Raw genomic sequence first — 26,559 nt, forward strand, 5'->3', positions numbered from 1 at the left:
GCCCTCCCCAAACTGATTCTAGAAAGTTCTACATACAGTTGTCCAAAATGTCTTGGCGTGCTGAAGCGTTAAGATTTGAATTCACTGGAACTAAGGCCAACCCCTGAAAAAACAACCCCACAGCACAATTCCTCCTGCCCCAAACTTTACAGTTGGCACAATGCAGTCAGGCAGGTAACACTCTCCTGGCATTCACCATACCCAGACTCATCCACCAGACTGCCAGATAGAGAAGTTTGATTCGTCACTCCACAGAACCCTTTTCCACTGCTCCAACTCTACATCTGGTGCTTGACATTGCGCTTAGTGATGTAGAGCTTGCATGCAGCTGCTCGGCCATAGAAACCCATGTAACGAAGCTCCCAGCATTCAGTATTTGTGTTGATACTAATGCCAGGGGAAGTTTTGAACTCTATAGTTATTGGGTCAGCAGAGCGGCATGCTCCTCAGCACCCAGTGACCCTGCTCTGTAACTTTCTAACACTTCATAGCTGAGGTTCCTAAATGCTTTCACTTTTCAATAATGCACTCACAGCTGATGGTGGAATATCTAGGAGGGAAGAAATGTCCCAAACTGCCTTGTTGTAGTGGTGACTCTTATTACAGCACCATACTGGAATTCAGTGAGCTTCAGTGAACCAACCATTCTTTCTCTAATGAATGTACAGGCAGACTGCATGGCTGGGTGCTTGATTTTATACACCTGTGGGGATGGGACTGAATGAAACACCAGTGATTAAGGTGCGTCCTAATACTTCTGTCCATATAATGTATATTTGCTTCACTTTCCTTGACATGAATGAACTGTATAATGTGCTGTGGTACATGCAGACAAACAAGGCCACTTGTAAAGTTCATTTTATAGATTTATTTCCAACATATTATTGCAAGATTCAAGATTTGTCTTTGCTTGCTAGAAATACAAAAAAAGGAAAATTAGCTTGTAGGCTAATGGGAGAGATCAAGATTCAGTGACAGTAAAAGCACCAGCGTTAACACCTGTACCATTCACTGCAATAACACCACTGCGTGCCAGTTTACCAGCATAGGTGAGGCTCTAACTCTGGTGGTTTTGCTGTGCAGGCATGTGAAATACAGTACAGTATCAATTTAATATTTTTTTTTTTCTTTTCTTTCTCATTCAAGTTTAGTTGAGGTGTACAATTTTTAGCGGACAAGGGCAAAATGAAGGACTGTTGAAGAAGCAGCACAGAATGGTGGATCGTCTTTGGGCACAGCAGGTTACCACAATACCTCTCACCATAGTTACCGTAATCTTACAGTGTCTTTACAGCATTTGTACAGTATGTTAAATAGGCTACCAGTGACACTTTCTGTCCGAAAAGAAAGAAAAAGTGCTTTGAAAGGACATGATCCAAAAGGTATTGAGCTGTTGGACACAAATATAACGTACAGCTCTATATCCACGCAGTTCTAAATAGAGAGTTGATGTAACCCATTTGATTCATGTACATTCACAGCACACCTTTTCCTCCGTTTACTCCTTTCAAGTATAGAGCCAGCCCTGATGATCAGCTTGTCTTACAGCTGTTCGCAGCTGTTGGCCTATAACGATTGTGTTCCAACACCATAAATCATCAAAACTTGAGACGTTCATCACACATGACACTTAATAATAAACATAACTAAGGCAAGAAACAGAGAAGAAGGTCAGGGTGAACTGAGCTGATCAAGCAGTACAGCTTTGTTTGGGACTTAAGGGCTTAATGCATTTGGTGGTATACAAAAAGGCATGGATGGACTGTGTTTAGACACTATGCCAATATTAATGGCCAGGAAGCTATTCTGGATAATTTGTGACTCTGTCTCTATCTCTGTAAAATGGCCTGAATGGCCTTTTTTTGCTTTGATTCTAGATGCTCACTCTTCTGTTACACACATACAGTTTCTGTTCTGTACAACATTTTCACAGTAAGCCACTTCTTTAAGCAAATCCTAAGAAGAGTCAGAAATCTGGGTTCAGGTCAGTATAAAGGGTTCACCTCTATTGACATGCATTGGGTTTTCGTCATTGCATGTTTTCTTAGAGCAGGTGTGGTAGATATGCATGAAACACAGTGACTAACTTTCAAGCACTGTGGACTGACTCACTTTGGTATTGCGGCACTCTTGCCTTTTCATTTAAGCATCCTACAAGACACTGTAAATATCACACCTTGGGTGAGTATGAGAGTGATTTAATGACAGATGGACAGATGTTTTGGAGTCTGCTGCAGCACTCAGTTGGTATTATTTCAATTGGTAAAATGCAAACCAAGCTATTCAGAGTGGTTTGATGTGAAATGTTGCTTTCTAGAGAACACCACCACGGCAGACCTCTTACTGAAGGCAGGGATACCAGATATGTGAAGGACTTCATGCCTCTAAAAGCTATATCACAGAAGGTTATTACATGGAAAGGTTTAGTGCCATAGTCCTACACGCCGTTTACACCTGTTTACTCCATGCGTCTTGAGTATCAGGACTATATCTGGATAAGACCAAGCTACATAAAAATGCAATGCAGATGCAAACCCGATCACTCAAACCTCTTCAGCAGGTGGTCTGAGACGCATTTGAACCACATGTTATAAACAGTTTAAATGCATCCATTTGACAACCGTAACCCCTCACAGTACAACTCAAACACCTGTAATAATTGCTGGAAAACCAGCAAATTCGCATATTCCATCCAAAGCAGTAACTGGATTTCAGTCTGACTAACTGGAGACACATTTGACCACTGAATGTAAATGCATGTGACTAAAATCTTATCAGGATACAATCCAGATACTAGTCACTAGTCAGCCTGTTGACACCTGACATTTACATGCATTTTGGTGATCGGATCATCATGATCGGATTTCACCTCTCTGCATTAAAAAAGCCAGTTGTAAACACCCCAAGATGCATTGTAATCATTGTGATCGGATTGCATTCTGAGGAGTCCACATTTAATACAAGTGTAAACAGAATGTGTTTTCTATGATCGGATTCCAATAGGCAAGTGGAAAATGTCTGATGAAAAAAACTGCAGTTTAAATAGTTCATCACATTTTCTGATAGGGCTGATGGAGTAGAACCCACACAGTTCCTCTCAACTGTCCACGGTCTTCCAGAGCAGGACAATATTCATGAGAAATCGTTGTTTATAGGAAGTAAAACAGAAGTGATGAACCTTCCCGTGGAGTGTTGTTTTTACACGGGTAAAAGGTAAAATCGGATCTTATCGGATCTGGTCAAACTGGGAATGCATTTTAATATGTAAACAGGATCAGGTCACAAAACGCAAGTTAATGGCAGGTGTAAATGGGTTCATAGTTTTTAGACAAGACTTTGGCCTAAAATGTTTTAAAACATAAAACACATAGCTTGGTGTGTTGTAAGTCCCTAAAGAAATAGGTCCAAATAGTCAATTATTTTTCCAGATTTACCACTATTAAAGCATGAGAAACCATACATTCTATATATAAAAAGCTGTTTTGGATAGCAAATAAAATGGCTATATTTGCGCTGTAGATATTGCACCCTTGGCTCCTATCACCACCATCAACTGTAAAGAAGTCTGATTCAGTAGGTTTCTCTACAGTACACCATTTCACACCAAATCCTGGATGTCTTCTCATCTCAGCAAATCAATTATGCAGAAGTTTTGCAAAATAGGCGGAATTCACCTTTAACAGAGTGATAAAAACTGAACGTCGGCAAAGAATATCTGAAAAAAAAATCCATCTTTACATTTGGTTGCAGTGTGTGTTGGGTGTGTCTGCAACACTGGACTTGGTAGTCACCATAGACTCGCATACAACAGGTAATATATTTAAAATATATTGCAGTCTATTCTATGTATATTTGAAATACATTGGCAGCATATAATAATTATATTTAATTTTCAGAAGGTTATTAGCAGATGCCATGTGATGTTAAAAGGGGGGTCTTGATTGAAATGTGGACTCAAAAAGGGCAATGGAAAACAATGGAAAAAAGAAAATGACATTGCGGTTTTAATAGCTTTCACATGTAGGAACAGGATGAAGCTGCATGTCCATAAGTGCACACATACACACATGGCATTCTCTTTAAAACTGTCAAAAGTGAAGGATGACCTGGCAAACCGGTCCTGGGCTACATGATTTTGGCTCATCATTAGTGCAGACTCAGTCAATCGTGTTTCAAAAAAAAAAGTTCTGGTGCTCCAGTCTGCATGTTCAAGGCTCGATGGTTCAATGACATCATCATTTTCCTTCCAATCCTTTCCAGACAGACTCTCGGGACTCATACATGACCAAATTGCACCTCCATGTTTTCTGTGCATCATTCATAGATCCTTAATTCGCTTGCCCAGTATCTCGTTCACACTTTATTATTCTGAAAGTGGTGCTCCAAACAGTTGATTAAGACATCTGAGTGACAGCCTATAGCTCCTCCTCCTTCCTCTGTGACTCTGCTTCTCTGTGACGGCACCTCACTGGCTTTTGGGTTTGGCTCCACCTGGGGTGGGGTCAGGAGGAGGACCACCACCCTGGGCCAGTCGAGTCAGGCTGTGGTAGAAAATAAGAATGAAGATATAAGCTATTATATAACTATATATAACTATATATATATATATATAACTATTTCACATAGTTTAAGTATGAAGAACTGTGCAGACTCTCATTAGTTAAATCATCATATTTCTGTAAACCAAAAGAATAGTCAAACAAACTACAAAACCTTTAAATTCTATTTGACAGCTACTAAAATGAAGATGAGGAAAAAAATGGCAACGTTCTTCACAGGTTGGCCACAAGGAGGCACTACACTCACATGTCCTTCATGTTATCAACATGGGCTTGTACTGTTGCTAAGATGGTGTCCACTTTTTCCTGAATGAGAGAATTTACAAGAGCTGTAACTATTAAATAACAGTGAGAACAAGCATTCATCTCATCAAACAGAACGAGCCAACCAGCTGCTAACTAATAACATGAGCAGATAGGCTTTCTGAAAGTAGTAGGAGGAAGTGAAACTGGTACCTGGTGCCGGGTGTAGAAGAGAGGGACAGAAAAGACAGCGATCACACCTGTGGAGAGATAAGTAAAGAGAAGGCCCTCTTATAGCGGCATCCAAGCGCTGTAGTTGTAGAATGAAGCTTCCTATCCTGTGTGAATGAATGGAACTAATGCACCTTGGGGTAAATTCAATGTTCCAAACCCAACATGTTTTATCCTGTGTACTATTTTCTCCCAAATCGATGAATGATGGTAAGACGACTCTTGAACTATTTTACTATAGACACTATTTAATAACAAACCAGCTGTTTAAAATCCTTTCTACTGCCAAAGTAGCTTAACTAACCTCCCTTGATAAAGCTTGCTGATTTGTTTGGTTGTTTTATTGGGGTGGCCAGTCTTATAATTTCAGTTCAGCAAAATATTATTCTGATTCAATAAGGACCTTATCATTCAAAAACCCTACTATTGGATAAGCAGCAAAATAACTAATAACAGTAGTACTGCTATACTAATATACTTGATTGAAATCTCTATGCATACAGTATATTGCATCAACATGATTACTGCCGGAGAAAATGAACTGACAGGCAATTTGTTTTATTTAATGAATATATTATATTTTATCAAATCATTTATTTTATTTAATAATTAATAAATTAATTAAATTAACAATCTATCAATTCAATGAATCACGTTTTTCAGTGTAGATTTCATTACATACATACAATACATAAAAGTGTTCATACCGATAATAAGCAGAGTAAGGCCATTGCAAAGAGCTCCCAGATACGTCACCACATACATCAGCAGCAGAAACTGCAAACAGAGAAGGAAGTCACTTCAGTAATACACACATAAAACCACCCAGGCCATTCAGAGTTAACTGACACTCTTCACCTTTCCTCATGGCCTTTGGTCTGGTACCTTGGTAATGGATAGTGATGTTATCTAACACTTGATGAGCTTGTCATTGAAGAGATGGAGTTTCTCCTAATATCAGTCAGTGTGTTTATTCCAGTGCCCCCTGTCTGAAACTAGAGACCCCTGCACTGAAAGAATGAGATCCCTCTTAACCCCTCTGCTTCTGAGGAGCACATGTGTGGCACATCGCACATACCATACAGGTCAAAATGTAAGAACATGGGCTTCAGCTCCTTCTAAATAGACTTCTGCACCTTACTGGGAGCAGCACTGGGAACAGGGTTTTACAGTGACTGAATGTAAAAAACTGTAAATGTAAATTACAAAGAATGTAAATGTAATTATCTGTTACAAACACTATATGTCCAAAAGTCTGTAGACACCTGCTCCTTCAGAGTTGCTTTTAAAATCAAGAGTAATAATAGGGAGTATGTTTTTCCTTTGCTGCAGTAACAGCCTTTACTCTGCAAAGGTCTTGCACTAAATTCTGCAACATTGCTGTAAGGATTTGATGGAATTCGGTCATTAGAGCCATAGTGAAGTCAGATCAAAAAATCCCCTCAAACCTATCCCAGAGGTATCGACTGAAGCTCCAGCACCCTAAAGAAGTCAGTTCCACTGCATCCCCAGCCCAGTGCTGCTGGGTTTTATACCCCTCTATCTACCCGATGGCATTTGGCATGGTGACTTTTGACTTTTGAGTGTTGTGTTAGATTGGTAATGCTTTTCGATCATTTAATTTATCATATCATATAATGTAAATGTATATAGATAGATACATAGATAGATTAATGTACTTATTATAATAAGTAGGTTATGCTAATAATACATCTAGTATTTCTATGGGATAATTTGCAGAACAAACTAATTCTGGTTAAATGTCAGCATATAGGAAATAAAAACCTTATCAAATACACTTACTAATGTAGTGTATACACTAAATATTGTAGTACCATCTAAGCATCTTACCATATGGAGTCAAACTGTATATCTAGACTTACACGGAGGAGCCAAGGCTAGAAATATAGTCAGAGAAACTTCATACACGGTCTTCTATGTTTACACAGCATTGAGTGCAAAGCAGGGATCAGAATACAGTGTTCCCAAGCCAAACGGCAAGAGGTAGGACAGATGAAGGGAAGGCAGGCTTAGAGAAAACTATAGACAAACAACTAGAACCGATGAAGGAACTCAGGAAGAGCATATTTATGGCATTTTGAAACATTAATAAGTATCTTCTGCAAGATATCATTAGTCCAATTACACCTGCAGCTGGATGGTTTGAAGCTGGAGGGCAGCTGAAACGCATATCTGAGATAATGAGAATTCTTGAGCAACAGGGCATTAAAGAGGAAAAGAAAAGAGCAGCGCTGCTCTTGTAAATGCCAATAGGCTAACAGAATGCAACAGAAAGAAGCAGCGCTGGAATCTAATGAGAGCGCTGAGAGAGAGAGAGAGAGAGAGAGAGAGAGAGAGAGAGAGAGAGAGAGAGCTTAAGCAAGATCTGTGATGAAGGAGATATTTCAGAGACCGAAAAACAGTGTCATCAAAACACAGCAAATGCCAAAAGAGAGGAACATGAAGTTAAAGAAGAAGCCCCTGTTGTGAATAATGCAGCAGGGAAGGAATTGTTGGGCAGTCAGTGTTTACACGGCTAGCTCTGATTCTTAGATATCAGTATTTATGAATATGATGCAGCATTTGTGTAATGACTAGAATTATCAGCAACTTTAGAGAAAAGGACAGGGTATCTCACACTTCCTGATTGTCTAGGGATCATACACTACACCACTTCAACCTGATGCTGAACCGAGTCGAACACGCTCCAAACCACGTGCTTTGCCGTATCTAGGAGTTGCAAATTAAACATGGAAGTCCAACAGCTTGCTGCTGGCATTGATTGCACCACCAAGTGTGCTGACCCAAAACAAAAGAAACAGGGTGAGGGACTGGATGGTCTGTACAGACTGCAGAGGAAGTTGGAGGTGAGTAGCAGAGTACAGCACATATTGGAGACTACCTTATGTACAAGAATTTCCGTTCCACCTTAAATGGTGCTGTGGTATTTGACAAGTACTACCACCAGAATGCAGCTGCTGCATCATGGATTGCAAAATAAAAATAAGAAACTGCTTAATAAGGAACTTTGGTGGTTTTCAACTGGCTATTGACAAGCCCCTTTTAGATTGAGCCGCTGACCAGTATACATTACTGAGTTGGGTCAAAAAAAATGAACGTTTGATATGTTCCACCTGGTCTGAACTGCAAATTAGAAGGCCAAGAATCTGAGCCCCTCGATTTGCTCTCCAAGTGACTCCGACAAACACAAAAAATCTCCAGACTTGAGCCAACCAGCACAGAATCAGGTAGACTGAGAATCGGGGCTGAAATTGGGGTCAAAATCGTATAATGTAACCCCAGCTTTAAAGGTTCTTCAGGGAAAAGTGGTTCTTCTATGGCATTCGAGTGTGTGGTTTTAAAGAAACTAACTGGATTTGTATTAGACAGACTCTGCTAGGACTGCAGCTATGGAACTCACCTTGAGAGAGTCAAACAGGTTACCCACAAAAACCAGGCGCTTCAGTGTATCCAGAGCAGAGCAGATCAGGACAATTCCTCTCTGCATGTAGTGGTCAGCTTGTTCTCCAACCAGACCAATGTCCATGTCCAGGTATGACCTGTAGGACATCGAGGCAAAGGCAGAGAGACTTAACTAAACAAGACGAGACAGGACAAGATGAGAAGAGAAGATGAGACATCATGCTCACTTGAAGGGGTGTGCACCATCTCTGAGCTGCAGGGAGTGTAGCAGTTTGCAGTAGATCCGCACAGAGATGGTGAAGCACATGATGGCCAGCGAAAGAGTGGAGACCACAGTGATGATACTGAGCTGGAAGAGCGAGAGCAGGCCCACCACCAATCCGGTGAACACCATGCCCGTCCGCTCTGTGTCCTTCCAGTAGATCAGGTCCATTACTGCAGAGAGACAGGGTGAGATCCAGACAGAAAGAAACACAGTGAGCAAGCAAGAGTAGTGAGGGAGGTAATTTGAAGGCCCTCTACAATCAACAACATTAAATGAATAGCTCAGCCTAAAATGATAATGTTGCTTATGAATGAAACTGCCATTATGCTTATTCACGTTGTCATTTTTGGTCAAACTGTTCCATTACGGTAATGCATAGCACAGCTGAAAAAGCCAAGGGTACAGCACAGAGAGTCACTGTACCACAGCTGTCTGTGAGGGAAGCCACGGGCAAGCTATTGGACTAGACAGGGCTAAATATAGGCTGTAAAGGAAGGGAGGGAAACGCAGAATTTAACTGTAGTGACTTAAAGCACCTGCTGACAGTCTTCAAACTCAACATCCAGGCCACTCTACATGCCGCCTGTTTTAGAGAGTCCAAACTAATGCCCTGTGCCACAGTGCTCCCTCCATGATGAAGTGAATAAAGAAAGACAAATGGCATCTATACTATGACATATCACGTTCAACAAACTCCACTGACCCATTCATCTACTGCAAGTTGAACAAGCTTTACAGAATGCTGTCATTAAGAATGTCATGCAGAAATTGTGGTGATATTTGTTAAGTATCAATACCCAAGATGTGAGGTCCTAAAGGTTCAAGGATTCCCTAAGTAACCCTTAGAACCCCTTAAAAGACTCAAAGTCAAACCAAGCACAAATTTTGCAAAATATCACTATTGCAGATTTTTACAGTAGCCTGCATTGTCCTGGAAATTACACATTTCTGTTTTTAGTGGAACTAAAGCTGCAGCTGAGGTGTTCCAAAGGTGTTCCAGTAAAAGCATCACCTTTCTCGACCCAAGGTATGTGATCAAGTTTGCTAACCAGCCAAATATCTAACAAAATATTTACTTTTGAGTTACACTGTATTTCCAAATGTTTGTGGACACCCCTTCTAAAGAATGCGTTTGCACACACTATTATGTGCAAATGCACACACACACTTGGATAGGTCACTTGGCTTAACTGGAGACATTCGCTGCAAAGTTGCAGGACAATATTAGAAGATATCTTTCACCATGACTTGGTCATATTCTTTTGTAAAACGTGCAACAGAGAGATACAAAACACAAAGTCTGAACAATGAATGGCCTTGAAATCCTCAGTCTGAGATAGAGGCAATAGACGGCATGCTGCTAATCTATTTAGAATTACCTCACCACTAATTCCATTCATGCCTGGCCTTCAAACATAAGTGACTGGACGCAGCAGCAGGTGGGCTATTTATACCTCTGAGCTACTGTAAGACACTGACTTGGCACACACCTGGCTGTTGTCAGAAACAGGTGGCCGTGCAGGCTTACTTCATGGGGCTAACTTTAGTTAGCACCCGCTGAGACCTCAAGAACTCGGCTTTGTCTACGTACATCTGCACATTAAACCCCAATCAAGAATAGCGGAAAACACTGTCTGAGCTGTCCCAGGATTAGCTGCGAGTGCGGTCATGGAGAGTGAGGTACATACGCACTGCGAACGTTTCAGGCATTATTTAAAAGCCGTTGTTGTTGCAGTACTAACAGCTGGCCTGTACGTAGCAGCTGAAGTGTTTAGAAAGCTGATAATGATAGCAGTGTTGCAGAGTTGGAGGCCAGTTAAGGGAAACAACATCAGTAGGCAATAGCCTACATACAGAAATTGATGCTAAGTGAACAAGTATGATCACATATAGGAAGTATAGATATGATTTTTTATTAAATATGATTCATATTTTTGCAAAATACCTTGAAAATGAAGAATTTGTTGATAAACCATCCCATACACCAACCTTCTAAAATGATCTCACAGGCACCCCTCTGTACATAACAGTGACTGTTATGACTGTAAATAGCGTACATTTAACTCATAATCCATAGGTTATTCTTGCCTTTTCTATTTATTTTTGGCCTCTTCCTGAGATTTAATAAAGCTTTATTTATTCATCTTAATACAGGCAGAACATTTGCCAACTGCATAGCTGGGGTGGGCAATATGACAACGATATTTTAGAATGTCACAACACGCTTTTCTTAGCACAATAAAGATAGTGACACTTTTTAAAGAACATGGATCAACTTCATGTTTCATTCCATAGAGAGAATAGTTAGCCAGTTAACAGTGTGTGAAATGGGAATGAAAAAGCATGAATTTTTTCATAGCCATTTTTAAATGTGGGATCATTTTGTTAGTCCAACCGCACCAAAACATAGGAAACCCTAAATATCATGATTACATATCATGTGTCATTTTAAGTATTGTGATATATATTTTTGCCACATTACCCAACCCTACTGCATAGATCAGTGCTGGGACAGCATCAGCAGAGGTTTTAACAACATTACCACAAACTTAGCTACTAAACCGTCCAGCATGGACAGTCACCATGCTTGCAGTTAGTAACTACTAACTGTAGTAACTACATCAATCATCTGTGATAGTGCGTTTGTACTTAAATCTAGAAGGAAAAATATAACATGCTTTAAGATACAGCAAAAATAAGCACGGACTGAAAATGAGTCTTAAAATCTATACATTAATACGCTAATTTTGCCATTTCCAGGTTATTACAACATTTAACAACTACAAAACTACAATATGTAAACATCAAACCACAAGTTAATATGTTAGCCTCAAATAAACACTAAACAGGCTTAATAAAATAAAATATATTACACTGTATTGTACTGTATGGTTATATGCCTACCCACCACTGACTGAACTCTGCGTATCTGCCGTTTGACATTCACTTTTAAAGCTGCATTATTAAAGAACTTAAGGACAATTACCACTTGAAAATGTCTTCCAGGTTTGTCAGACACTAGAGGGCGCTCCAGGCCGAGTCCAAAATGAATGGGTTAAAATGGAGCATTTGAGGAAAATCATAGGGGGATTCTCAATACAAAGTACACCAAGTGCGGTCTGGTGTACTTGGTAGTGCTGACTTGGCGAGTACAAACTCCAGAGGACAGGAGTGCGCTGTGCATTAATTTGGCAACAGGAACAGCAGCATGGTGCGTAATGCATTCTGGGACATTTGATTGTGCCAAGTCCACACAAGTCACAATGTCCTGATGCATCCTCGATAACGCATCCTGGCATTTGGACTGGACTTGGCTAGATGTGAACTTTTGAATGGAGCAGTACTTGACCTGTGACTGATGACGTTGAGCTGATTGAGAACACACAAGGCGTGTAATTCTCTATTACTCCACTGCAGCAAATACAAATTGTGATTTCAGTGCCCCCTTATGGACAGCTATACACATGCATTTGCTGACAAGCTGAGAGATACAGAACCAGCATCTGATGTAAAGAAAACATGCAGACTGAGGCAATATAGTAATATTACAGGATTTGTAATATAACCATGACATGGTTACTCAGCGTTACACAGTTCTTATGAGCGTCATCCAGCCTGATTTCCCAAAGTTAAATAGTACAGTAGTAGCATGTCGAGCGTCACAATAATTTTGAAGCTGTTATTTTAAGGTAATATCACTCAACCCTACCGAATAGATCAGTGCTGGGGCAGCATCAGCAGAGGCCTTTCCCACTGTGCCTCCAACATAGCCACTAAAACGTTCAGCATGGATTGTCAGAGATTCTTTAATGCCAGTGTTTTCGTTCTATAAGGAAGACGATTCTCGTTGGTGTCTCTGTAGGTCTGCAGTTTGACGTTCACTTTTAACCATCCGGCTTCCGTTCTATGTTTGTATCTTATTATTAGCAAACAGCTGAGTTTTACATGTGACTGCTGTGTTGAGATCATCGTAACTGATCCTTTATCCTGTGAAACAGGAACCAGTGTAAAAGAGATTTCACACCTTAGCATGTAAGAACGTAACAAACAAGTAGATCACGTAAGGCTGCATATTAAACTAGCTCTGTGCTAGCTGTAAACTAGCTGTTATATTTACACAAGGAGACAAATTAGAGACACCAGCTTAATGAAATGCTAGACAAGTTCTCCCTGAGCAAATGCAGAGCTTAACATTTCTGACAAGCCTGCACTTTTAATGAATCCATATAAATGACATAATTTGACAACTCTCCAACAGCCATAACAGCCAGAACCACCACGCCTCAAGCACCCTCAACCAACACAGCTCAACCAAACCAACCTAATCAATAAAAAGCAAGAAAGAGACTAACCCTCCAGAACCACTGCACCTCTACAGTGGAGCGACCACGCAAAGCCCAGCTCCTGTCACAAGAGAAGTGAAGCTACTCGACAGCTCCGGGCTAGCCAGGCTGGTCACTGAGAGTTACAAATACAGCCCCCGAGCTCACATTTCCTTCTGCGATGGCAAACACCACGGTGGGGGCTTAACTGTTCTTTCACAGACTTTCATGATCCTCACCTTTACTGGCCATCCTGCTAGTTGCTGGAGGGTCCTGTGAGCCCTCTCCTTCCTGCCTGGCCCCCTTCTCTGCCCCAGGACCCTGCAGCTGTTTTTGGCCTGCCCCTGTCAACGGACCCCCTGGCCCAAGGGTCAAAAATAACACTGATCAATTATACCCACCCCCAACAAAGAAGACAGGCATGGATGGACGCAAGAGGGGGACAATACACACTAAACTGGTTGACTACTTGACTTGACTTGCCTTGACTACTTGACTTGACTAACTTGACTAACCAATTGACTGACTATTAACTATAAAAAAATAAGAGACAGGAAGATACACCTCCCATCAAAACTCTGGGCACCTTGCCTTCTTTTGTAATTGTAATTTTCTCACAGTTACGGTTTACTGATGTAAGAAAAGAGACGTAGAGAGCTTTTGGTAGCACAAGGAGCCATGTGTTACAGTGAATTAATACATGATTGAATTTATTTAATTCAATTGTATTATTTTTCTGTATTGGTGAGATTTAAATAAAGTCATTGAGAATGTTTTGGTGTGGGTAGTTGTATAGAAATTGTACAGACGCAACCAATGCTGACCAATCTCACTTAAGAGTGATGAGGGGAGAGAGCGCCATCTACCCACCCGGAGAGAGCAAGGCCAACTGTGTTCTCTCAGCTGCTGATGGCAAAGCAACATGGCTAGTACTTACAACCCCCAGGCAGTAGTGGTAGCACGTTAGACCGCTGAGCCACTCTGAGCCCAAGTAATTTTAGAGCATTTCTATTGTTTTTTTTTTTTTTAAACACAGCAAAAATAGTTTTGGTATTAACTGGGTGTTTCTCTACACTACTCAGATTTAATGCTTTGCAGTTGAAATGCAATGCGTTTTACAGGAACTGCTGAAAAATGAAAGATGATATATTGACTGTTTGCACTCACATATGTGAGTTAGATGCCCTTCTTGTTCTATATCTGTATTTCTATATGATCATATGGTAAGACCTGCGAAATATATGTTAGGCCCTCAAAATAAAACATCTCAGCTAACATTAGCTTACTGCTAACCAAGGCCATATTCAATGACATACTCAGAGAATTATTTCATTTATTGCAAAATGTTAGTGTTGAATTCAAGTGTTAGTGCATAGAGCCCGATTTAGGACACAAGTTAGATGTTCTGTCAGCCACAAACAATGCAACATGATCTTTATAACACATAGTAAACCTATGTCATTTGAAACACAATGCCGCATTAAGATACCAAGGACACTTTTCAGACACAGTGCAGAAGAGGAGGACAGTAGTGCTGCAGCACGAGTATCTATTAATTGTGCAGTTTCAAAGGGCAATGAAAGCCTTTAGTCCAGCAAAACAAGGGGAGAGTCCTGATCATAACAGACTCTTCAGTCTCAATTAGTCAATCTTCTTGCTAACACTAGCGTTCATCTGGCTTAACCACCGTGCCACCGTGCTCGACCTGGCATGTACACATGCATGTATGTAATTAACTCATCTGTGTGGGTGAGAGAAGCCATACAAGCAGAGAGTCTATTTAGTACAATTAGACCATTACCCTGAGAACCCCTGGGGAGTGTAACCATAGAGACAACATGAGACATTCCATGTTAAATCATGGGCACTGGCAAGTGCAGAGAAGCCACTGTCTGCAATGTCTAATTAGCATGTGGAGGTCTGGATCTCAGTACTTCTTGTGTAGAATTTGTGGAGCCTCTGCTTGGAGAAGATGATGTGCACCAGGCACAATCACATCCTCCAGAACAGTACACCAAAAATGAAAAGACCTAAAATTCATTCAGGAAAGTTCTTAACCAGTCTGCAGCCTCACCTGCTATATGGATGTGGATCTTCGGCCCCTCTGATAGGTCGAGAGTAGAAATCCATCGTTCTCTGGTCAGCTCTTCCTGAGTGTTTTGACCAATCGGAGCAAGTGATAGGCGGGACCTGTTCTCAGCCTGTGATATGGCCGTGGTTTCCGTGGTGACAGGGAGCTCTGATCCGTGGAGTTGTTGGGCTGTGCAGTTAACACAAGATACAGTAAGCAGCAAGCAGCATACAGCATACACTATATGGACACAAGTATAAGGACACCTGCATATTTAATGTATCATGGATATTAAAAAAGATCAACTGTCTCTACTGTCCAGGGAAGGCTTTTCACTACATTTTGGAGCATTGCTATGAGAATTTAATTGCATTCAGCGCCAAGAACATTGGCGAGGTCAGGATGTTGAATGATCACCACCCCACCTCATCCCCAACTTTTTCCAAAAGTGTTGGAATGGAGCAGCATAGAGCAGCATTAGATTTGCTGCTATTTAATCTTACCTATAAAACTCTGAAGAGACATGTAGGTCTGCTGGCCAATTTAAAGAGCAGGAAAAAAAAGGTTATATTTGTGCTGCGGACACAGTGAACCCTGGTACCGGTCACTACCATAGTAAAGAAATCTGAGTCAGCAAGTTTCTCTGCAGGTGCACCATTTCACACCAAGTCACCTGTATTAAGGGGCCAAAAACAGTATATGTTATGGTATGGATGGTTTGGTGCATGCAGTCATACGAAGAAATGCTATGCTGTATACTCTGTGTGCGAAGACTGATAGTAATGTAAATAGTAATGTAACTGATAGTGAAGTAATGCAGAACCAAATTTCACAAGCATGAGCCTCACTCAGAAACCTTAAACTGTAAGCTGTTAGCAAGTTAGCAACATTCCATGCCAAGCTTAGGTTAACCCCTTAATGCAGAAAGGCTTGTTACACACTAAGGATTATTATTCAGTAACTACAGGGACTTCTGTACAGCTATTCCTAGGTGATAGAAGTTTGTAATAACACTTTTGGGCCGCCGGCAGCGCATAGGCTTCTGAAGAGGTTAAGCTGATTGGCGTCTGACTATAGTGCCTACAAATGACACACAGCAGCAGGAATACCTGCCTGCTTCTTTCAAATGGGATGTGTAGGAAAATTCATAGGGAACTACGACAATAATAGAGAGTAATGGATTAGACATGGAAGTGTGTTGCCATTATTTGACATGCGTGTGGAAACACACCGAATATGCTAACATTTTCATACTACAGGTTGCATTAGCTTCCTTAGGGGAGACTATACGACACCAGGTGGAACAAATTGTAACTTGCATGACTGACTGTTCAACATAACTGAAAAACACCCACGTTAGCCTTATGCAACTGGGGGGATGGTTGCTTTGTTCCATATTGTAATGAAAGTATTGAACCATAAGGTACAAAAGGTACAAGCAGTGAACTAAAAGAACTATGATTTTTGAATAACATTGTTTATGACTCAGTTATTTAGAGAACTTTGAACCACTGGTGAAATTGCAGGTATACCTCACACATTTACACACACTTAAATGTATATAAAGTCCTTTATATCAAGCTGTGCATCTGTACTTATCTGTCATTGATATCTGTAACAACATACCATGTTCAACATAGCTCTGTATGGCTGGAGTCTGACTAATATAAAACTTGAATTTCAACATCAGTGGCTTTATAAAAGTACAGTCACTCCATATCCAGTGTCTGGATATGAGCAAAATAGACTTGTCTGCCATCAGGTTGGCTGAGTAAGATGGTAAAAGTGTGAGTCAGATCATGATGTCATTGTGTTGGTCTCACACTGTCATTAATGTGAATCATGCCATGGCACAGTCATAGTCAGCATCAGGCAGTTCTCACAGCACTCACTCACACATCTGCATGTGTATGCCTGCATAGCTTCCCAGGCCTGTCCTAGAGATGTTCTTTTTCCCCCAAAAATGTACTGTATAAGCAAACACAGCTGAGAAATGAAAAATCTCCTGGGGAGATTAAGATACATCTGTTTAAATTAGCCTTTTTCTGATATTTTCTCTGATATTTTATGTCTATGAATAAATGTGATGAATTCATTTTATTAATCAATGTGTTGATTCATTCTTTTTCCTGTGAATTGGTACATTACTTAAGTACTTTGATGCCTTTTATTTCTCTGTCCTTTGATTTTTGTTGTATCTTCGTCTTCACAAACCACTTTGGACTGCTACTGATATTAATAAAGATTAATATTATTATTATTACTATTTTGGTTCCATAAAGAACATTAATAATAATAATAATAATAGTTATTATTATTATTATTATTATTATTATTATTATTGAGGGCATTATTCATGCTTTTTTGGTTCCATAAAGAACATTAATCATAATAATGATGAAGATGATGATGATGATGATTATTATTATTATTATTATTATTATTGGGGGCAGTGGTGGTTCAGCAGTTATAGCACTGGGCTATTGATGACAGAGTTGTGGGTTCGATACCTAGGCTCAGGAAGGTGCCGTAGCAATAACGCTACGTTATTGTTAAGGTAGATTAGTTGTGAAATTTCAAAAATGTACTGGTGTAGGAAAATGATGCTGGACTAACTGCCTGGTCCTGGCCATTTAAAGGTTTAATTGGCACCTTAGAGTATCAAGTAATAAGACTAATGATATAGACAGCTGAATTGTGGACCCACGCATGTAGTCTTAGGTTATAACAGTATTTTTCATCACCTTTGCCTTTTTGGTGCATCTATGTACCTTTTGGTCAAGTATGTTTTCTTACTTTCAAAACTCTCTGTAACGCAGTGTGTCTGACTCCCTGAGATTTCCTCCGCTTCTGCCACAGTTGCTGTGTCTTTATCAGGAGTGTCCGCTTTGTCTTGTACGGGTGGCTCTAGAGTCCTCTGGATGTTCTCGGCAGGTTCAGGAAGCTCCCTGGCCTGCTCCACCTCCTGCTCCCCATCTCCACTCAGGAAGGCATGTGGGTCCCACACCACAGTAGGGGACTCTGGAGGTAAGAGTGTTTCCACAGTGTCCACGCGGTGCAGTGAGCCCTGCCTCCCCCTGCCCCCTGTCCTGCGCCGGCCCGAGTCTCTGCGTGATGACCCCTCTCCCTCAGAGAAGGCGATGTAGGAGAATGTGAGCTCAAAGGAGTTCTGACGAGGGGTCCCCCATATAGAGGGGCTGCTAAGGCCACCATCATCATCCTCAGGGCCTTCCTCATCCTCGGACCACTCCCGCGCTGTTATCAGCTCTGGAAAGTCGGACTCCTCGTTACCACCTTAGAATAAAGGTTGGAATTAGCTAGTCATTAGTTTACTGGAATAGTAGAAGCATTAAAACATGTTACGTAGAGTAGTACAGGCATTAACACATGCCATTATAGGCGATTCTGTTGTTACGCCCGTGATATTAAGGTCACAAGACGTAACATAGAGGCAAAGGCATTTCTTCAAAAGGTTCTTAGAGCGATGCCATTAAAGAACCAATTATGGTTCCATTAAGAACAATTTTTGTGAACCCTTTAAGGCCGTCACCCTCTCTGCTCCCCGGACGCCCCAGCGATGGCTGCCCAGAACTCGGGACATGTGTGCTCACTGTCACTGTGTGTGTTTGACCACTAGTGTGTATGTGTGTGTTTACTGCACAGATGGGTTAAGAGCGGAGGCCAAATTCCATCTGCAAGTCCAACACTGATGGTAAATTTGGTTGTCTTTTCTTGTCTTTAAAATTAAAGTAAATGTAAAGATTCTTCACCAATTTAAAGGCTCTTCATACCTACAACATTTTTAAATAAAAATGGTTCCTTATGAAAAGCCAGTCAAGTCAAGTCAGATTTATTTGTATAGCTTTTTACAACTGTTGTCGTCACAAAGCAGCTTTACATAATTAGTCATTAGTATAAGACAGAAAAAAAAGAAAAAACGTAAGACAAGAAGGATCAACGACCCCCAGTGAGCAAACCAACCGCAGTGGCAAGGAAAAAGTCCCTCAGAGCTGGAGGAAGAAACCTTTGGAGGAACCAAGACTTACAAGGGGGACCCATCCTCCTCTGGTCAGAACTATTTATAAATTACTGATAAAAATGACCAAACTATCTATACTGTTGAACTGCTCTGATCATAATCATAATATATTAATCATGGTGTAGATAGTTAATAGTGGTGATATTCTGCCATAGAAGAAAGCATGTTCTTCTATGGCATCACTCAAAGGACCCTTTGTAGCACCTTTATTTTACAGAGAGTATCTGAATGAAAGTGAAAAGACAGGCCACTGCTACAGCGCCAACAAGAAAGAAAGACTAATTCACACTAGATGTTCTGTCAGAAGTAATAAAAGTCACACAGAATCCTTCTGCCCTGAAAGTTATTAGGGGATATAACTTAGATGTCAGCATATATAACAATGCAAAGACACATAAGGATATATAAGGATCTGCCTTGCAGTCAATGCAGTGTATTCAACACTTTACTACAGCTTTTTTTTAACCCTGGTCCTGCAGGCTCCTGGAGACTGCTTTAACACATCCCCTGCAACTCTAAAAAGGCTTGCTTATGAACTGATTCATTGAATCAGGTGTATGGGAAGCAGGGAAAGTACTAACATGTGCACGGCATGGTGCCTCCAGGACCAGGGTTAAGAAACCCCACTTTAATATCTGGGTATCCCACTGGGTACTGTTGGATATGAAGTAATGGAGCTTTATCATACCACCCAGTCTCTCTCATACAAGGTGGTCCATCAGGACAAAACAGGAGACTTGCACAGGAGGTCCCACAGAGGCCAATAATTACATAGAGGGAGTTCTAGAGTTCACCGTCTGAAACTCGAGTGAGCTCTGCATACAACTGGCCTATATGGGAGGGTGGCTAATAAGAAGAACATGACAAGAAGTGTCTGAAATTTGGCAGAAAGCACCTGACAAAAATACAGAATAAAGATTTATGGTCATATGCGTGAAAGGGCAACTCTAATAATATTATAATATTATAATTTTCGGACCTGATTCTCCAGACTTTCATGTGTTCATATGTGAAAACGGCTCAAGACACATGTTCCGAACTGCCACTGATGCAGTGTGATTGGACAGTTCAGTACCAATGCTAACAGACAGCTGCGTTGACTTGCATCATGTTAGTGTCATATGGGTAGAGGGTGGGCAAGTAGATGGCTGTGACCTCAACAGGTTCTCAATGGACTCAATTGATCTGGTATTCTCCTGATGTTAGAGTCAACATTTAGCCAGATACGGCAAAGGTATGCTAATTTGTCAAACTATGCAACATACAGTATAAGGCAGTCCTTACCATCTGTGCAGGGAGGAGTGGAGTCAGGTGTTGAGGACACAGAGCCAAACTCCTCTGAAAGGAAAGAGCAAAAGCTGTTTACATACAGTCCACCAGCACACAAGCATTAGCACATTAGAGTTCTCCTCTCTGAATTACTTTGGCAAAAGCTGAGGCATATCAAGCCAGGGAATATCCATTTGAATATGAAATTGGACCACGAAGCAGAGGCTGTAAAACACCATCCCCCCTCCCCCCCCCACACACACACACACACTCCAACCCTGCCTCCTCCTCTATAGCTGAATTAAAGTAAAATAAAAACGATGGAGGCTGCCTCGTTTAGTCTAATCCACTGTACTGTGTTCATTCTGTACAGCTTGTCCATCCACAGCAACTTTGATGATTATTGGTTATTATACATTATATGTTCAAATGTTTGTGGACAACCCTTCTAATGAATGCATTCAGTTGCACCCATTGCTGACATAGATGTGCAAATGCACACACACACACAGACACAGCTTGTCTAGTCCCTGGAGAGAGTACTGCCAATAGAATAGGACTCTTTGGAGTGGATAAACATCCAATACATTTGGGATGAGTAGAGGAGTTGGGGGTGAGGTAGGGGGGTGATCATCCAACATTCTGACCTCGCTAACGTTAACGCTTTATGCAATAATAATTCTCCCAGCAATGTTATGTTCCAAAATCTAGTAGAGAGTCTTCCCTGGATAGTATAACCAGTTACTCTAACTAAAGCAGAATGAACTGCCTTTATTTTGGGAGAAACAATGAGTGAGCAGGTGTCCAAAATCTTTTGTCCATATAGTTTTTTGTGTTGTCCACTCCCACTACCACATTACACTGACAAAACTGACTGTCTTTTATGTTATATTCCCTGAGAACAAGAAAACCTGGCCGTTGCTGTACATTAAGTTGAGGAGGCTGAAAAACCCTTAAAAGCCACATCCACACAAACAGCTGCAGTCTTGGTAGGTCTAAGGTCATGTGACAATAACAAGATAGACTAGCCTGGCAGATAAGAGCTCACTTTGAATATTCGATTAGCATTTTCCTGCAGCATGCAGGCACTGCACTATACAGTAAGAGACACCTAAGAGTTCCCAGCCATGCTGTCTGTGTACAAACTAAAGACACATTCTGTTTGATATCTGAATTAAAATGCAGCGTAACACAGCAGCAAATAGCAGTTAGCAGGATGTTTTGCTAACTGCTGTTACATAAACCATTCAATTAGCATGCAGGACTTTTGTCAAGATAGTCTTTTATTAGTCCTGTACATGTCCTGTAAAACATTTACATTAAAGTACAATAAAATACTTTTTTTTATTTCTTTCTAGAAAAAGATAAGGAGTAAACTTCACACTGAGGAAATTGTCTTTAGTGTTGAATGATGATTAAATACCCACCATTAAATACTCACCATTATTGGAAGTTAAATGTGTGTTTTATTGAGTAAAATTGGGCTTTTATTACCATTTATGTATAAATTCCATACTGTGTTTTAAAATTCAAGTCTTCTGTGTTTGAATTCTTATATAGACAAGGAAAAGAGTGTTTCTGATAGAGATTCACAGAAATAATAACAGTAGCATATAAAACATTTACATACAAGCAACATGATCCCAGACATACAGTGGCTGTGACTGAAATGGATCCATACTCCCTCATTAGTACTGCATTACATAGGGAGAGAGTATGTAGTTTAGTAAATAGCACTAGAAACACAAATACACACACAAACTGTTTGTGCTGTTCACTGAATAATCTTTGACCATTATGCTAATCAATGTATTCCTCCCATTAATCAACTACATGAGAAAATAACTGAAATTCACAGCATTCTTTGGAAGTTACTTATAAGTGCAAATGTCATCGGCTCCATTTTGTTCCACTGTCTGTTGCTTTGTAACATCACTAACAATGCATTTCAGCCCACGTTTAGCTATATTTACTACAAATAACGATTCAGGAGATTACAGTGCTCTCAAAATCGTTCAAATTCAACTTTACAATTCCGACAAGCAGGAAACAATGGCCGCCATGCTCATTAGTGCCCTAAAAGATAAATAGGGATCAATTTCGGTCACAACCTGCATTTCAGGGATATAAAGATTGTAGCTTAAAGGGGAATTCCATTATTACAATATCTAAGTAGTAAGACGTTAAGAAAACCCATGGTTTGATGTGAAACACACTAGGGGTGCAACATTCTGTGTATTTGTACCGAACAGTCACAGTCCACTATTAGGGTAAATAAATCATTTCACAAGTGCGTACCTCCCGGAGGGTAATGGTAACTGTAGTCTTGTTTGTCCCCTCTGCCCGCCTCTTCTCAACCTTCTCTATCTCTTCTCTTTCCCTTTCACTCCCACATGTAGAGCGAGAGACTCAAACTCTTGTTTTTATCCCTTTATTATTTCTACTAAGTATTTTAGAGGACGATGTGTCAGCGTTTTTGGATGTGCGATGAAATACATTGAAGATGCTAACGTTTACACCTTACTGCTTAATTAAGCAAGGCTGTATTAACTGTCTTGGGGCTCTATACAGCACTAGTTGCACAACTGTTCATATCAAACAAAAAGAAACCTTGGCTAGTGTCATGTTTTTTTGTGTGTGATTTTTTTTTGTTTGTTGTACTGTACTCGTACCAAACCTTAAGGTTCAAACTGCAGTGTGAATTGCCATGTGACCATTACACCCCTAAAAAGTACATACAGAAAACAAACAGAGTCAAAATTGTTCACTATAATAAGAGCAAAGCGGACGAACTGTTTTAATGCCTCTAAAGTCACGTGTCAAAAAAGTTATCACATTGGGGGACTGATGACTGATCACTGTGATGATGTTGTGCGATTTTTAAAATTAAAACATACACAGATCAGCCATAACATTAAATGATTGCCAACAAAACAGCTCTGACCTGTCAAGCCATTAACTCCACAAGACTTCTGAAGGTATCTGCCAGATGTGAGGTGGGGCCTCCATGCATCGCATCAATGAGCCTTGGTCACCCATGACCCTATTGCTGGTTCACTGGTTGTCCATTCTTAGAGCACTTTTGGTAGGCACTGATAACTATATACCAGAAAAAACCCAAGACCTGCCTGATGTTTTGGTGATGTTCTGACCCAGTTGTCTAGCCATCACAATTTGACTCAGAGTTCTCTTATTCTCAATTTTCATGCTTTTAACGCACCACCTTTAAGAACTGACTGTTCACTTGCTGCCTAATACGCACATCTCACCCCTTGACAGATGCTGCTGTAACAAGATAATCAATGAAACTGATTATCAATGATACAGAGACAATGGTGTGTCACTATTTTACCATTATCAACATTACATACGATTCAGAAGACGTGTAGTCCACTGGTCATTTTGGTTAGCTAATAAAATGACTATTTTTGTGCTGTAGATTCTTGATGCCTAGCAGCACTATGTTCCTTTACAACATAACAATTCAAACCAAACCAAATTGAGGAGAAAAAAATTAAAGAGAGTCAAGAGAAAGATAAGACACGCACATGGGCCTATCTGTAAGTGCACTGTGCAGGAGAGCAACTACTGAAGGCAATGCTGGATCGACAGCACTGCAAAAAATAAAACATGCAAACCACCCAGTCTATTGTTATGCCTCTTTACACCAATTGCTGCTCCCCAATTCAAATACTGATGCACTTCTACACTGGCAATCACATGTGTACAGGTGGCGGTCTGAACAGACTGTTAGCATTGCAGCATCAGCAGACTGCAGGAGGACAAAAACAAATAAGTGAATTCATCTCAGCTTGGCCATCTTCACAGATCATAGGACAAATGGAGAAATTAAACATAATGATACAGTGGACAGATCATACACAATAACTACAATGAGGGATGGAGAGAGAGAGGAAGAGGGGGAAGAAAGGAGGGGGATGCTGGTTGAGGAAACAAAAGAAGCTACTCACTGCAATGAGAGAATCCTAGACCCATGCTCCATCAAGGCACTGCTGGGCCTGTCCAGTCCGTCCAGTCTGGACACCCCCCTCCTCTCTCTCCTCCTTGCTGTCACACTCCTCCTCTGGATCTCTCCCTTCTCCTCTTCCTGGCTCCCTCACATTCTCTCGTCCTTCTTTACCCCTCCTTTAGTGCACCGCTGTGTGTGTGTGTGTGTGTGTGTGTGTGTGTGTGTGTGTGAGTGTCTCTCTCTCTTTCACTTGCTCGCTGGCTTGCTTGCTTGCTTGCTGTCTGTGCACACCCTCCCTTTCTCTCTACAGTCAGCCCCTCCCAGACTGCCTCTCCCCCTCTCTCTCCCTCCCTTCCTATCTCCCTGTGCTCGTTCTCTCTCTCTCCCTGCCTCCCTCCCTTCCTCCCTGCCTCCCTCTGTTCACAGAGAGACTGCAGGGCTCTGGTAGAGACAACATAGAGTGAGCCCTTCCATCATGTTGATGGGAATGGGCTTCCTTTCTGTCTATTCATGTGTGTTTTTCCTGGCTCTCTATTATTACAGTAAGCATGCTCCTGATGTGTGTAGAGAAGCAGTTCAGTGCTGATATTACTGATATTTTCTTCCTTCATGCTGGCCGTGAGGGGCTACTTGAAGGCTGCTGAAGCTTTTATGTCCTGTCAGCGGCCTGCAGAGCCAGAGCCCACTGCATAAAGCAAATTGAGAGTGGTCACATGATCTCTCCGCCAATCTGTAGTGGTCGCTGCCATTTCTGCCATTTCCCTTTCATAATTCAGAGTGGAATTTTACAGATCTACATCCACAGCAATATACAGAATACATAAGTATTTTGGGGTTATTGTTTATTTTTCTAAATTATTATAATTCATTATTAACTAATTAAAATAACATCAAAAAATAAAAATAAAATAACTTTTTAATTAGCTTGATTTAAATAATTTTTTTTAAAAATGTGTGACAGACAAATAAACAAGGTTATGAATAGTATAAATGGTAAGTCGCTGCATGGCATAGTTTTTATCAATGTAATAAGATACTGTATCATTTTTTTTTTTATTATACCCAAGTATAACTGGTACGTAAGGTCCAAATGGCACCAAGCCTGTCTCACACATTTAAGGAAGCATAGGACAGAAACTAATCCCAAAATAAACCCCGGAGTTCTGCAACTATGGCCAGGAACTCCACTCAGGACTTTACTGAAAGTAAAGAAAGAGTTTTTAAAGGATAATAATATACTGTAATTCATTTAACATTGATTCTGCCCTGAGGTGATGCTAGATGAGGGCTTGATGCCATCTGTCAAGCATAGGTTAGGTTAGATTTGCAGGGTAGTGTTGCTGTCCTCTCAGAGGAGTGTGCGATTAGCTATCTAAGATTACAGCTGCTTTGCTCTTGGCATAGCACCCGCTCGCTTACCACAGTTGGCTATGTCAAGTTTGACCAGGAAGAAAATAAGCCAGTGCTTTAACTACTGATCATGTCCAGTTTGTTTTCGAGAGGGCGGACCCTGTAAAGAAGAGATGGAAAAAGCCAGTTGACTGCTATTAGCTTTTAGTCTAGCACCGATCTGTTTGCTTCCCCCTGCTTTCGCTTTGTGGTGTGATGAGTTAAAGCACGGGCACAGAGAAAGCCGCGACTACAAGAACCAGTTCCATGTACCAAACTTATTATTCAAAGCTAATGTCAAGTTTATACAGTTTGACATTCTAGGGCACATTTAAGAACAATGTGCAATGAACATGTCAAAGTAACTAGCTATATAATACCAGAGCTGGTTTATGAATAGCCTGGCCACTTCCCCCACTGTTTTGAGAAATGACTGCGAAACACCAGAGGCAACCAGTGAGCGAGTCCTCAATGAATGAGGGTGAATGGAGCTAAAAGGCTAAAAACTTAGTGTGTAACCACCTGTCAAGGATCTTCATTTATAGTATGATGTATTTCACTAGAAAAGCAAACATACCTCTAAATTTACATCTACAGCAAGTCGTCTAATAACTGGAGTTGTAAAGCTTTAAAATATGTTGGTGGTGCCGAAACACTCAGTGCGGTTCTGTGTGAGGGAATTAGGCAATTTTTAATATGAAAATGATCAAAAACTTACAAACTATGATTTTGCTTAAATCCTCCATATCAACCCATTCATTTTGGACTCACTCAGGAG

General features: G+C 40.7%; 1 protein-coding gene across 1 annotated transcript; it reads right to left on the reverse strand.

Annotated features, from left to right (window-relative positions):
* Window positions 1-907: 907 nt before the first annotated feature.
* rtn2a (reticulon 2a) lies at window positions 908-24,671 on the reverse strand. Its single transcript, XM_072691695.1, has 10 exons — window positions 24,394-24,671; window positions 20,438-20,491; window positions 17,911-18,408; window positions 15,118-15,303; window positions 8,684-8,891; window positions 8,455-8,593; window positions 5,741-5,810; window positions 5,016-5,062; window positions 4,807-4,865; window positions 908-4,541 (listed from the first exon to the last, which is right to left on the reverse strand). Exons 1-10 carry the CDS (start codon window positions 24,416-24,418, stop codon window positions 4,466-4,468), a joined length of 1,362 nt encoding a protein of 453 aa, XP_072547796.1. The 5' UTR covers window positions 24,419-24,671; the 3' UTR covers window positions 908-4,465.
* Window positions 24,672-26,559: the final 1,888 nt, after the last annotated feature.

This window comes from Salminus brasiliensis, chromosome 11 (genome assembly GCF_030463535.1).
Source record: "Salminus brasiliensis chromosome 11, fSalBra1.hap2, whole genome shotgun sequence".
Taxonomy (NCBI): Eukaryota; Metazoa; Chordata; class Actinopteri; order Characiformes; family Bryconidae; genus Salminus; species Salminus brasiliensis.